The sequence below is a fragment of the Mustela nivalis genome (genome assembly GCF_964662115.1).
Source record: "Mustela nivalis genome assembly, chromosome: 6".
Lineage (NCBI taxonomy): Eukaryota > Metazoa > Chordata > Mammalia > Carnivora > Mustelidae > Mustela > Mustela nivalis.
In genome coordinates, this window is record NC_139025.1 from 93747527 (window position 1) to 93762665 (window position 15139).

A 15139-nucleotide genomic window follows, 5' to 3' on the forward strand; every position below is an offset into this window, starting at 1 on the left:
GATTTTTTTTCTGCGCAAATTAAGCTTTATTTCCTTATATCTATGTTTCCCTTTATTCTCTTCATATTGAAAGATAATTGACTTACAGTGATGTTACTTTCAAGTGTATAACACATTGATTTAACAATTCTGTACATTACTCAGTGCTCAGCACAGTAAGTGTATTCATCATCTGTCATCATACAACATTATTACAATATTATTGACTTTATTCCATATGCTGTACTTTTCATTTCTGTGGTTTATTTACATTATAACTGGATGTTTGTACCTCTGAATCCCCTTTATCTATTTCTCCCATCCCCCCTCCCGTCTGCCATGTGGCAACCATCAGTTTTTTTCTGTATTTAAGAGTCTGTTTGTTTTATGTTTGAGATTCCACCTATCGGTGAAATCATATGGTATTTGTCTTTCTCTGTAAAAGTGACTTTTTAAAAATTTAATTTATATATATGAAGAGAGAGAGAGAGAGAGCAGGAGCAGGGAGTGGGATGTGAGGAGAAGGAGGCTCCCTGCTGAGCAGGGAACCTGACATGGGGCTCTGAAGTGAGATTCCAGGGCACTGGGATCATGATCTGAGCCAAAGGCAGAAGCTTAACCAGTTGAGTCACCCAGATGCCCCTCTCTGTTAAAGGTGACTTTAAACGAACCATAGTGAAACCAAAGATAATGTTGTGAATGTTAAAATCCAGATGGATTAAGGAAACAATAAATAATAATGCTTTAGATATTATACAAAGAAGATGGCTTATAGCATTTATTACCACTTTTAGATAAAATGTAGGAAAAAAAATACCTTAAACAATAGTAAAAAAGTCTCATTTATTTTATTTACCATTTTATTGAGCAGCTTTACTTACAATGCAGCAGATACAATTGAGCTGGGTCATCACAATTAATATTTCTTAAATCAGTCTTAGGGATACATCCAAGTGATTTATCAATTGTGCTGTTTGACCTGTCAGACTTCCCATGTTTTACCTGGGAAAGTAAAGTAAAAGTAAAGATGTCAATCATCTGTTTATCCTAAGCACTCTAACTTAAGTACAGATACCTTAAATAAAGTGAGATCTGAGTTGGGACCTTTCTTTAGGTAGTAAGATCCTTGAAATACTTGTAGATACTCTTTTAGGGTGATTCAAAAAAATGCATTGAGGAAGACTGCAAGGATAATGGAAATTCACTGTTTAAAAAAATGGAACATAGACATATTCTGCTAATGCAAAATAGTAGAGTCTATTTCTAGAGTAACATTGTAAAAGATGAACAGATAAAGAAAATATGGTACATATATACAATGGAATATTATGAATACTCCTATTTTATCCATTGGATGCACATAATTTCCACAAGAAATATTAATTGATTCCTAGTGATGCTTATAATCAGTATGAAGATACTGATAAATAAAACTTAACCATATATGCATATATGTATTTATATGGAAATATAAAACAGTTACATGAAAATTGAGTATGGTCATTGATGAAATTGCAACTTAATTTTATAGATAGGTAGGAATATATAACACTTTATTTTTCATACTTAACAGAAATTACTGCAGCTCTACTTGAAAGTGAAGTTCTAATACCTCTTTTTATGGAGAGTTCTCAGTTTTTTTAAAGGCAGTAATGAAATTATACATAATCCATAGTGTTCATGGTGATCACAAGGGTCCTGAAAGTCCATGACATCCATCTTGTGGTCTTACCAATGAAGTCTGTTATGGCATCTCCCTAGAACTTACAACTTGTTGGCTCAGTCTTCTCATTGCCACCTTCATATCTCTGTTCCTTAAAGTATAGATGGCAGGATTTAATACAGGAGTGATGACGAAGTCCACAATGGCAAAAAATGTATCCAATGATTTGGTAGGGAAAGGCCACACATACAGAAACATGCATGGAGTGAAAAATAAAACCACTACAGTGATGTGAGCTGACAGAGTGATGAATGCTTTGGATAAATCTTTTGAAGAATGTTGTCTGACAGTTATCAGAATAAAGATGTATGATATAATTAAGAAAAAGAAGGTGCCCATAGATATGAAGCCACTGTTGGCAGTGACCACAAATTCTAGTCTGTAAGTGTCCATGCATGCAAGTTTAATAACTCTAGGAAAATCACAATAAAAGCTCCCCACATTATTAGGGCCACAGAAAGGTAAATTTATGACAAAAACAAACTGAGACACAGCATGAATCACCCCAATGATCCAAGCAGCCATTATCAAAAGCATGCACATTTTGGGATTCATAGTAGTTAGATAGTGGAGAGGCTTGCAAATTGCTGTGTACCTGTCATATGCCATGGCTATGAGCAGTACCATCTCAACTCCTCCCATGACATGAATAAAGAACATTTGTATCATGCAGTTGTGGAAGGAAATGATTTTGCAATCACTGAAAAGATCAGAGATCATCCTAGGAACTGTGGTGGATGAAAGGCCCAGGTCAATGAGTGATAGGTTGGCCAGCAGGATATACATGGGGGAATGTAAGTGAGAATCCAAAATCACTGTTAACACAATGAAGAGGTTTCCCAAGATAATCCCCACATAGAACAAAGAGAAGAAAAGGAAAAGGAAAACCTGCATTCCCAAGGATTGTGCAAGTCCCAGTAACAAAAACTCAGTTACCACAGAGCCATTTACTTTGTCCATTGAATCACAGGGAAGGGAAGACTCTGAAGTGACCTGAAAGAAATGAGAGAAGGAATTAACTTTGAGGAGTGCCTCACACAATGTGTTAAATGTTGATAATTTAAATTTATTATTGACAGATCTTTTATTTAATTGATAGTAAATTACTTAGAAATAATGGGAACCCAGAGTATGGGTTGGTAGTATGACTAAAGCTGCACTCAGAGGCTGTCTATTGCATTAAATTGCTCTTATTTAGTCAAGTACATGGAGTAATCAGGCAACTTAAGAAGTTAGAAATTGATGTACAAATTAAACTCAAGGAATTTAGGTAAAAGAAAATAATAAAAATTAAAAATAATATGTATTGATGCCTAGGAAATAAGAAGAGTATACATAAGCATACAAAAAAAAATTTAACAAAAAAATAGACATTTGAAAATATAATCAAGAATAATAAAATTAAACAAAAATTACAAATGAGTATAGAATAATAACAGTTAACATAATAACAGTTAATACATTTTTGAAGTCTGTTTTTTATGTGTTACTTTTGGGTTTGTATGCTGAAATGGTGTTTGTACTGGAGTTTGAGTGATTATTTTTGTAACAGGAAAATCCAACATTACATTAACCTTTTATCCTAAAGTTTCTAAACTTCCATTTATAACATATAATCTATTTGTGAACTTTAATTATCATAATATGGACGATCACAATGCAAACTATGGAACTGAGTATATTCAAAGTCGTGGAGTCAGAGTCAGTAGCATGTAAAGGATAGGCAGGAAAAAGCACATAAATAAATGGGAAGAATGAAGACCAATGGGAAAGTGTGTAAGAAAATAAAAGGAGGGTGAGGGGAAGAAATAAATTCCTAGACACCAAATAGGGAGGATAAAATGATGATCAAAAAAAGGCATTGGTAGAATATGGCACATCTTTGCTTAGGTACCTGCCATAGTTTAAATTACAAACACTTGGGTATGAAATTTACTTGGGTTTCCATTCACTGTTTTAGGTATATTTTGACTGGAAGGATGGAAAGTAATAGTCAACTATAGGGAAAATAACCACCAAGATAAAGACAAATTAAGATTTTAAGCATATGAATCATGGGTGCAGCAATGAGGTTTGGTAGAATAGAGTGGTTGAACATGATGCCTCAGTGAACTGACAAGTGAATCACCTCTAAAAAAATTAGGAAGTAACTGATCAAAAGCATCCGTTCAGCCTCCAGGCACTATTTTACTTACCTTCATTCTAATATTTATAGCTTTTCATAAATAAATATTAAAGTTTTTGATATAGGACCCTTTCTGCTTTGTTCAACACTGCATCACCTGCCTTAAACAGTGGCTGGCACATAGAAAAAGCCTAGGAAATAAGTGATGAATGAATTTCCTAGAAATAGGTACTAAATTATTCATAGAAGAAACAAATCAGTAGCCCTCACAAATACATAGAGAATTTGATTTAATAATATCTTCTGCTAAGCTTGTATTTCCTGGTATAATCCTGTTCTATGTACATAAAAACTGAGTGTTTAACTGAGTGAAGAGATTTCTGCCCTTTTTACTACAAACATCTGGAATTATCATTGATGGGGAAATTCACATGATCTGAGGGAGAAAAAGACCATGCACTTGTTTCTCTGCCTTTATAGAAAACCCTGGTGACTTTGTGAGGCTCTCAGGAGTTCAGAAGCCAAGACTCCATCTAGTTTGGTATCATTCCTGCTGGAGATACAATATTTTTCAGTCACTGAGGGCCTGGGGAGACCCATCTTTAAATAGAAAATATAGAAACATATTAAACAAATAAGACAATCAGAATTATAGATTTGTATAGAAGTGGGAAAGAAATTCAAGAGAATCTTGTTCAGTTACTTCATTCAAATGGCTAGACAGTGCATTCCCAATGATATATTCACAGAGCCAGAGTCAGAAGTCAGCCTAATGTCCAGTCCAGGGGTCTTCCTCAGTAATGTTCTATACCTGCTTAAATAGAGTCATGAAAAATCTAGAATTATTTATATTTGAAAGGATCACTTTAACCTATTTGGAAGTGCCCTATTCAAGCCTGAGTTTTTATTTATTTAAAATAAAATTGGCCTTCTGGGGCACCTGGGTGGCTTGGTTGTTAAGTGTCTGCCTTCAGCTCTGGTCATGATCCTAGTGTCCTGGGATGGAGCCCCACATTGGGCTCCCTACTCAGCAAGGAACCTATTTCTCCCTCTTCATCTGCTGCTCCCCTGCTTGTGGTTCCCTCTCTCGCTGTGTCTCTCTCTGTTAGATAAATAAACAAAATCTTTAAAAAATAAAATAAAATAAAATAAAATTGGCCTTCCCTTCCTGAAAGACTTTTTTTTTTTTTTCCTTGACATAGGAAATTGCTCTTCTTAACCCTCTTTCCTGTTTCATCACACAGCCTGGTCAATCCTTAAACAGTTCCATCTCAGAACTTAGAGCTATCAGCTCCTCTGTACCTGTACCATCCCCTGGCATGGGGCCAGAAGCTTTCTGACTCTGAGAATAGCCTCTCAGTCTAGGCATTGGCTGATTCCTTCAAATATGGAGGAAAGTAATACTGAAGGAGAGGGAATCACACCAGAATCCTGGAGGTGGGGGATTGAGACTTCCTTCCTTTTGTTTAAAACAGAATTTGATTCTCAAAAAGGCATGAATAGCTGAAGCCAGATGTCTGTTTTACACAATGAAAAGAAAAGTTTAAAATAATTTGGAGAGCACAAAAATCAGATACACCTGAATCTTGAAAAACCTTCACAAATTGAACTTATCAAATGGTGTGCATGTGTCTGTCTCTGTGTTTGTGTGTGTAGAATTGATTTGATAAGACAATGCAATGATTGAAATTTGAAAATAAATGAGTGATGACATAGAATAACAGGACAAAAATATTTTCAAAACAAGAAAACTTCTGACACTAATATTTTACAGAGGAACAGATACTGAAGCGGAGTTAAGGGAGAGTGAGAGAGGGACACAACCATGACAGGTGCAGTTTTATAATTAAAAAAACTTTCCTACCTGCCTGTTCAGCCACAGGATTTACATTTTTGGAAGAACAGAAATTCAGAGAACTCAGTCTTATTTTCTGTACATAATCTTCCCTCAAAGACAAAGCTATATAGGATTCTTCAAAATAGGAAATAAGCTAATTAGATGCACAGGAGAATGACCTACTGTTGTCTCAGAGAAGGCCAATGCCAAGCCCATTATTAGTTTCTCCTGGGGGACAAAATCTTTGAGTCGCATTGGTTTCTCCCTGAGAGAAATAATGAAAAAGAAATTGCCTGGTAATGCAACAGAGGGGAAGAGGGAAGATTTGAGGCAGTATGTTGGTTTGTGTAAAAATATCCCTATGTATCGGGATGCTTGGGTGGCTTAGTTGGTTGAGTGACTGCCTTTAACTCATGTCATGATCCTGGAGTCCCGGAATCGAGTCCTGCGTCAGGCTCCCAGCTCCACAGGAACTCTGTTTCTCCCTCTGTCCTTCTCCCCTCTCCTACTGTCTCTCACTCTCTTGCTCTCAAATAAATAAATAAAAACTTTTAAAAAATTCCCTGATCTTTGGGATGAAATGCTTAGATGCACTGAGATGAGGGGCTGGGGGTGTGAAAACATATCCTGAGTGGACAGACATACCACCACTTCTAGGACCAGACTTGAAGATGTACATGTAAAACCCCCAATATGTAAAGATAATTCTTACAACTGACAGGAGGGTAATAAATAGATCACTTTCCTATTATCAGTTATAGCAAATGTTTACCTTTGTAGGTTTACCTGCAGTCCCAAACTTTGTGGAGTTTAGAAGATGAAAGTCTTCTTGAATGCATTTAACCTTTATTTTTCCTGAGTTGACTAGATAGAACTAAAATTTGTACATTATTGGATTAATTTCTGAAGAGATCAGTGGAAAACAGATACAAACACAAAAGAGGAAAAATACAGGTTATTTTGAGTGTTTGTAAGAAGATCATATTTACCTTTAGGGAGATGCTCATTCTTAAGACCTATGACAAGGTACTGAAACAACTGAAAACAACTGAAACAACTGTTTCTGTAAAGAAGTAAGGCTTTATCTATATTTGATATGTAGATAAAAAGAATCTGATCTTTAGGCTCTCATGGGGTCCAAAAGTGTCAAGTGTCTATCTTTGAGCTGTGTTTGCTTAGAGTTGTATTTTATGTTCTCTTTTTGAGAACCAATGGAAAATCATAATTCTTTAGAATAGCTTCAGAATCATGGTTAGTGTCAAATTAATTTTTGAAAAACATTGACATTTCAAAATATGTAAGTAAGGATGCAAGCTGGAGAATAATGCAGGCAGAAATATTTAAAAATAAATAGAAATGCATGGTCAGTGACATGAGTTGGTATATATATGATGAAGTAAGATAATTTAATTGCTTGGAAGAAGCACAGCTACTCCAAGATTGGAGGAAAGTTTCTTGTTAGCTCCCTGCCTCACTGGCTATTGCAAGGCAGGGAATACTCCACAGCCCCATAAATCATTCTATCATGTCAATGTACTTCTGTCCTGATGTGCCTGTATTCTAAATGGCCAACTGGATACCAGGCAGAATAGTATATTAAGATGAATGAGGGAGAATCTAGGCAGAAATAAAGCCCTAGGAAATTCTCCAGCCAAGCATTGGGCACACTGTGATTTGTGAGTGATCCCCTGGGGCACGGATCCTGGGTTTGCTTGGCAACAAAGAAGGCTGCTGAGCTAACAGAGGATCAGGGTCTGTTAATGCAGAATTGATGAGACCTTAAAGTATTAGAAAGGATTAAGTCCACTGATTTACAGTCTGTCCCAACTAAAACTGGCTCAAGATTTAAACTGGCTGAAGCCAGCAAAAAGAAACTTATCAGTAGATTTCACTGCAGAGAATTGACAAAGACATACAGAAAATGAATTGAGAAAAGGCAAAGAAAAGGGGATTAGGTACTTTAATTCTATGACTAAGCAAATATAAAAGGAAGCTAATAGGGCAGTGGGGAGGGAATTTGGGGCAGGAGGTGGCTCTCTGGGACCTGCTCTCCCCTTCCCTTTTCTATCCCCCTTCCCACACTGCTGGACTGGGGCTAAAGGCAGCCAGGGCAGGAACCTGATCTCAACCCAGGTCACTGAGCTGGAGGGATGGGGAACACCTCTGCACTATCAGCCTCTTCCTCCCAGGAGCTGGAGGAGCTGGAGCACTTCATGTGCAGAAGGTTACATGCTAGAGTACCATGTGCAGGTGCTGCTTGCTGACAGCACAGAGGCTGATGGTAAGAGCAAGCAGACACAGTCCCACATCTCCCAGGAGAAGATGTGTCAATAATAGACCACCAGTGAAAGGCCTAAAGGCCTAATGAACAAGGGTCCATGGACTACAGTGAGCAGCTGGAAAGCAGTTGTTTTCATTCTCTAATGCAAGTCTACTTCCTCCCTACCACATACACACTTGGAGCTAAAGAAGGAGGTAACTGGGAAATGCTGGTGGGCAGAGTTTTTAAAAGTCCCAATAAAAGCCTGTTCTCACCAAGCCAGGACCCAGGAAAAGGGAAACATAGTAAGGTAGAAAAGTTTTAGACAATAACTGTTCTACTTCAGCCAAATAGCACAGAACAAGCTGTGGCCCTACGTTTACCTACATCAGCAAAGACCTAGTGGTCATCTAGACTGATACCCTCACAGGGCTGTAACATGGCACTCTCTGTGTTCTCTTTACCAGGCTGGTGTCAGAGAAGGCTGGGCAGGAGTCTGGGACTTTCATTTCTGCCTGCTTGTAAGAAGGCCCCCAAATACTCCATGTTTATTAGAGAATGTGTGAGAGCCTGGACTTACATCCCCCTCAGCAGTACTGAGGCACTTCCCTTCTCCCTGCTGGGTTGTATCTGAGGAGGTTCTAAAAGAGAGTTGAGACTTCCACTATTGCCACATGGGAGTTGAGGCCACCCCCTTTGCAGGGTCAGTGAGGACTGTGTTGGGCCCTGGAACTCCCACTTCCACCTACCTGTAACAAGTGTACCCCTGGACTTCTACCTTCACTGGTAATGGTGAGACTGTGTCCCCTTCCCCCTGCAAGAGCGGTATCACAAAAAGTGAGTTAAAACAGAAGATTTAAATAAGACTCAGAGTCTCATTACATAACAAAGATGTGAAGAGACCTTTTTTCCCTGAAGAGGATGTACAGATGACAAATAAACACATGAAAAGATGTTCAACATCATTAGTTGTAAGTGAAATGAAAAGTAAAACCACAATGAGTGATCTTGTCACACCTATCAGAATAGCTAAATTAAAAAAAAAAATAGTGACACAGCACATGCTGGTGAAGATACAGTGAAATTGGGTCTGTCTTGCATAGCTGGTAAGAGGGTAAAATGCTACAGCCATTCTGGGAAACAGTTTGGCAGTTTATTAAGAAAAAAAAAACCCAAAAACCGAAACTGAGTATATGATCCAGCAGTTTTACTCCTGGGTATTTGTTCCAGAGAAATGAAAATGTAAAAGCCTGCACTCTAATGTTTATAGCTACTTTACTCATTATAACCTCAAACTAGAAACAACCCAGTTGTCCTTCAACAAGTGAAAAGAATCTCAAGGGAATTATGCTGAGAAAAAAGCCAATCCCCAAAAGTTACTCTTTGATTCCATATATGTAATATTTTTGAAATGACAAGATGATAAAAATAGGGAACAGGTTAGCACTTCCCAGGGGTCAGGGAAGGAGGGGCAGGATGAAGTGTATGTGGGTATAAAAGGAAAGCAGAAGGGAACCTTGTGCTGATAGAAATATTCTGCATCTTGACTGTGGTAACATCAGTATTCTGGTTGTAGTATTGAACTATACTTTTACAGGTTTTCCCATGAGGAAATGTGAGTGCAGGGTACCAGAACCTCTGTGTTAATTGTTGCAGCTTGATGTAGCTCTCTATCTAAAATGAAAGTAAAGAGGGGTGCCTGGGTGGCTCAGTCAGTTAAGTGGCTGACTCTTGATTTTGGATAAGGTCATTATCTCATGGGTCCTGAGATGGAATCTCTGGCTCCATGTTGGGCTCCATGCTCAGCAGGAAGTGTGCTCGAGGAAGCTCTTCCTCTCCTTCTGCCCCTCTGCTCTCTGCTCACTCTCACTCTCTCTCTAAAATAAATAAATCTTAAAAAATATATATAAAATAAAAGTTAAAAAGAAAGCCCAGGTATTAATCAACAAATTATTCAACACTGCTCTTTTTAAACACTTTGTTGATTTTATTCATTTATTTAATGATAAATATTCATCAAAGATTTTCTGTACTATTATACAGATGTGATAGCAGTAAACATGATTGACACAGACTTTCCTCACATGGAGTTTAAAATGTAATGAGGAAGACATACAACAAATAAGAAATTATGAGTATGTCTAGTGTTACAGAAATGATACTAGGGAATGCTGTAATAATATACAATGTAAGGAGCTCTCTTGGACTCAGGTTCTGGAAAGCATTTCTTGATAAAACACAAAATTTAAAGAATGAATAAAGCATAAAAGACAAATGTTTCAGAAAGAATAGTTGGCCAGTGCAAACCTTAAGATAAGAAATAATAATTTTTTCAGGCAAGCAAAAGAAAACCAAATTGCCTCTGGAGTTGTAGGGCAAGAGCATGTTGTCCTCTGAGGCTGGAGGGGTTGATGAGGGCCAGGTCTTGTGTTGCCTGATTAATCTTGAAAAAGAGTTTGTATTTTAATTTAAGAGTAGTGGCAAGTATGTGAGGGGGTCTTAAATAGAAGGATCACATGCTTATATTTATATTTAAAAAAAATCTGAGATGTCTGGGTAGCTCATTTGGTTAAGTGTTGGACTCTTAATTTCAGCTCAGGTTATGATCTCAGGGTCATGAGATCAAGACCCATGTTGGGCTCCAAGCTGAGCATGGAGCTTGCTTGAGATTTTCTCTCTCTCTCTCTCTCTCTCCCTCTGCTATTCTTCCCTGTGCATATGTGTGTGCACCCATGCTCTGTCTCTCAAAACAACAACAACAACAACAACAACAACAACAAACCACCACCAACAACAAAACAAACTCTCATTCTGAATGTAGATAATGAGAATGAAGGCAAACAAGAATTGAAGTTGGAAGTCACATAGGTGACTTAATATTCTATTTGAAAAATGACATGTGAAGTCTTATACAATATTTGATATTTAGAAGAGAACAGGGGGCATACTTAAGAGCTGTTTAGAAGTTGGAATTAATGGCATTTGCAGATTTAATGAATATTAGGGATTCAGGAAGGGAGGAGTCCATTATTACTCCTAGATTTTACATTGAAGAACTGGGTAAATATTAGCACTACTTATTGTGACTAGAGACCTGAAAGACTAACAGGTTCAAGGATGAGATGAGTTTAGTTTCAGATCTGCTGAATGGGAGATGCCCTTGAATCATCAAGTCAGTAGACAAATTTATGAAGTAGGAACTCAAAAAATACTACATTGGCTTAAGAATAAAAGCCCTTAGATGATATGGTAATTAAAGCCAAGGGAATGTTTGTCCCTAAGGGATAGAATATGGAGTGAGAAAAGGACAAAAATACAATTATTAGGAACGTTGAGTTTGGTGATGGAGCTGATTGAGAGAACCCCAGTGAACCGCTACTGGGAAGGAATTTACCAAAGAGTAGGAGGAAAAACCCAGTGAGAATCCAGTGAAATATTTGAAAGATAGGAGTGGTTAGCAATGATCAAGTGAAGAAGAACTTCCCATCCAGATGAATACCAAAGTGTTAAAAGAAGTAATTTATTTTTAAGATTTTATTTATTTGACAGAGAGAGAGAGCGAGCCTGAGCACATGCATGAGCAGGGGCAAGAGGAGCAGCAGGCAAAGGGAGAAGGAGAAGCAGACTTCCAGCTGAGTGGGAGCCAGATGCAGGGCTAGATCCCAGGACCCTGGGATCATGACCTGAGCTGAAGGCAGATGCTTAACCGACTAAGCCACCCAGGTGCCTGATGTTAAAAGAGGTATTAATGGTTAATTTACATGGAGGTAGCAGAAATGTTACTGGAAAAGTTCCTGGAAACACACTGGACAAATACATAGATATTAGTTTTGTTAATTGAGCATATTTTATTTAGAGAGCAGTAGAAACAAATAAATGAAAATGTTAAACGTTAGCTTTAATAAAGAATTTATTACAAATGTAGAAACAATTTAAATCGAATATGCCTTACCATTTTTGGCTTGACATTTATCTAAGACTATCAAACGTAGATATATAAACTCTTGGGGAATGTTTTATTTGACCACGAAACCATATTCAAGAAATCCAGGACCTTTAATTGCACATCCCAGGATGACTATTCTCCTTTTAAATAGCTATTATATTTATACTTTTAAAAAAAAATAAACCAGGTGATTCAATATTGGAATTACTAGAAATATAGAATAATACAAAGGTAGACAAAAGTGCAAAAAGCTCTGGTTTGTATTTATCTAAAGTATTGACAGTGTTAAGGAAAATTCTCTTTCTACTTATAATCACTCAAATATAATTTTTTTAAAGATTTTATTTATTTATTTGACAGAGATCACAACTAGGCAGAGAGGCAGGCAGAGAGAGAGAGGGGAAAGCAGGCTCCCTGCCGAGCAGAGAGCCCGATGTGGGGCTCAATCCCAAGACCCTGGGATCATGACCTGAGCCGAAGGCAGAAACTTTAACCCACTGAGCCACCCAGGCACCCCTAATCACTCAAATCTAAACACAAAACTAAAATAGCATCTTAAACTGACAAAGTCAAGTTTGTGTTTGGGGGCTAAATATAATTAACACATAGTTAATTTTGTTCTTTTCTAAGTTAAACTAAAATTGAATTAGGAATTAAAAAATAGAATTTATTGATTTTGATTGACTCAAAGTCACATTTTATATATTAAGTCCATAAGTTTACAATGAGATATATTTATCATTTGAGGTATTCATTTATAATTGAGAATAAACACAATTATTAGTTCCCAGAAAATGTCATCCAGAAAATGGTATTTCAATGTTAAGTTTATTCCTACAAATCAGCTCAGTTTTCTATTCTCATAACTCTTCATGATGGAAGTAGGTGAAGTCCGTTTATTTTCTGTGGTAAATAAAATAAAGTCAGCTCTGATTCAGTCAATTTCTATAGGTAGACCTTTGTTGAACTATTTCTCCAAATAGTAGTTCTTACATAGTAATGATGGCAGTCATGTGAACTGCAGTATTCTTGGTGATCCTGAAGCATATTGTATGTGGATCTGCTGCATTCATTATGAGATCCCACTAGGACCCACAATCCATTTGCCCAGTCTTCTCATGGCCACTCTCATGTCTTTGTTTCTTAATGTATAGATGGTGGGATTCAAGACGGGGGTGATAGCAAAGTCAACAATGAACAAGTACTTATCCAGCGATGTTGTAGGGAAAGGCCACACGTAGAGAAACATACATGGCATAAAAAACAAAATCACTACAGTGATGTGAGCTGACAGTGTGACAAATGCTTTGGACAAGTCCCCTGAAGAACGTTTCCAGACAGTTACCAAAATGAAGATATAGGATATAATTAAAGAGAAGAAGGTAGCCATGGATATAAACCCACTGTTAGCAATGATTACAAACTCTAGCTTGTAAGTGTCTACACAAGCAAGTTTCATGACCCGAGGAAAATCACAGTAAAAACTATCTACTTTGTTAGGGCCACAGAAGGGCAAGTTAATGACAAAAACAAACTGAGATACAGCATGGATTATCCCCACTATCCAGGCAGCCACTACAAAGGAAACACATGTTTTTGGACTCATGATTGTCAGGTAGTGGAGAGGCTTACAGATTGCAGTGTACCGGTCATATGCCATGGCTATGAGCAGCACCATCTCAACTCCACCCATGACATGAATAAAAAATATCTGTATCATACATTTTGGAAAAGAAATGATGTTACAGTCAGTGAAAAGATCAGAGATCATTTTGGGGACCGTGGTAGAAGACAGACCTAGATCAAGTAGAGAGAGGTTGGCCAATAGGAAGTACATAGGGGTGTGTAAATGAGAGTCAATAGTTACTGTGAATACAATGAAGAGGTTTCCCAGGATAATCCCCATGTAGAACATAGCGAAGAACCAAAAAAGAAAACGATGCATCTCCCATGAATTTGAAAGTCCAATCAATACAAATTCAGATACCACAGAGTCATTTGTTATACCCATTGGCTCAATCAGTAGAGAAAACAATGGAGTATTCTGAAGGTAGAAAATAAGGAAGAATTGAGAAATATGGGAACTGAACATTGATATGTTGCTTGCCCATCGATGATTTTGTGGGAACTATGTTGCAAATGCCAAATGTGAAGCTGGGAAACATTCAGAGAGGGCTGGTGAAAGGAAGATAAATAATAGGACAAATGAGATAATCAGAAGTTATATTAGAGACAGAAGGAAACATCACTTGAAACATGGAGGAATTAAGAGCAAAGAGTAACACTTCCTGATAGAGAGCCTCTTTAACTTTCTCATTGTGCTTCTTTAGTCTTTTCTATTTATATTCAAGAAAACACATTTTGTGTCATGAATAGTCAACCATAATTTGAATATTCAAATTTAATCACATCTGTATATGCATATTCTAGCAGAATATATTCTCTGATTATTCTTAACTTCATTTTTGTGAAATCTCAGACATTAATCACTCATAGAATAGTCAGCAGACAATGAGTGAAATACTATTGAATCTGAGAGAAATGCTTACAGAAAATGAAAAGGCTTTGTCCTCTGAAACTGTAGTTTACAATACTTGTGTTTGCAACAAATCACTGGGAGAATTATGATACACTTTAAGTTAAGTGACTCTCCAAACCCCAAAAAAAGAGTGTCAGAAGACTCAGAAAAACAGCTTCTCTGTGCTTTGCTAGGATTGAGAGAGATTTTGTAATCTTGGTGTAATAATGATACACCAGGTTTCCAAGCTGTCCAAAACTCATTGTATCAGTGTCCTGTCACTGTTGCACTATATTCATGAATTTTCCTTTTAATCTGTACTCTTAGCCATCTTAACTTGCCTGTAATAGAGGTCCTTTTCAGAACTGATGGACACTAGTTCTATTAACTCATATTTATTCTTATCATTCTCCCTCTAGTTCTTTTTTTAAGATTTTATTTATTTATTTATTTATTTGACAAACAGATCACAAGTAGGCAGAGAGGCAAGGCAGGCAGAGAGAGAGGAGGAAGCAGGCTCCCTACTGAGCAGAGAGCCTGATGTGGGGCTCGATCCCAGGACCCTGGGATCAGGACCCAAGCCAAAGGCAGAGGCTTTAACCCACTGAGCCACCCAGGTGCCCCATTCCCCCTAATTCTTGACTTAGTCATTGGCTAACATCATCAAATGTTTTATCAAATATGCCAAATTGAGGGAAACGACTTATCCCAACATTCCCTTTATGAGGGGAAAGTATCATTTCCATTTGTG

General features: G+C 37.4%; 3 protein-coding genes across 4 annotated transcripts in view; 1 reads left to right on the plus strand and 2 right to left on the minus strand.

The window, feature by feature from the left end:
* LOC309867699 (olfactory receptor 4F3/4F16/4F29) overlaps nt 1-15139 on the plus strand; it is a gene marked incomplete at both ends in the record, with an annotated part of 348174 nt that overhangs the window by 132209 nt on the left and 200826 nt on the right. The gene's annotated exons all lie outside the window — the stretch shown is intronic.
* LOC309867745 (olfactory receptor 4F6-like) lies at nt 1724-5764 on the minus strand (the record flags this gene model as incomplete). The annotated part of the gene is made up of 2 exons (XM_082736815.1): nt 5692-5764; nt 1724-2695 (listed from the first exon to the last, which is right to left on the minus strand). Exon 2 carries the CDS (start codon nt 2660-2662, stop codon nt 1724-1726), a length of 939 nt encoding a protein of 312 aa, XP_082592941.1. The 5' UTR covers nt 2663-2695; nt 5692-5764.
* LOC309867737 (olfactory receptor 4F15-like) lies at nt 12943-13881 on the minus strand (the record flags this gene model as incomplete). Its single annotated transcript, XM_082736808.1, has 1 exon — nt 12943-13881. The coding sequence occupies one exon, from the start codon at nt 13879-13881 to the stop codon at nt 12943-12945; it is 939 nt and encodes a 312-aa protein (XP_082592934.1).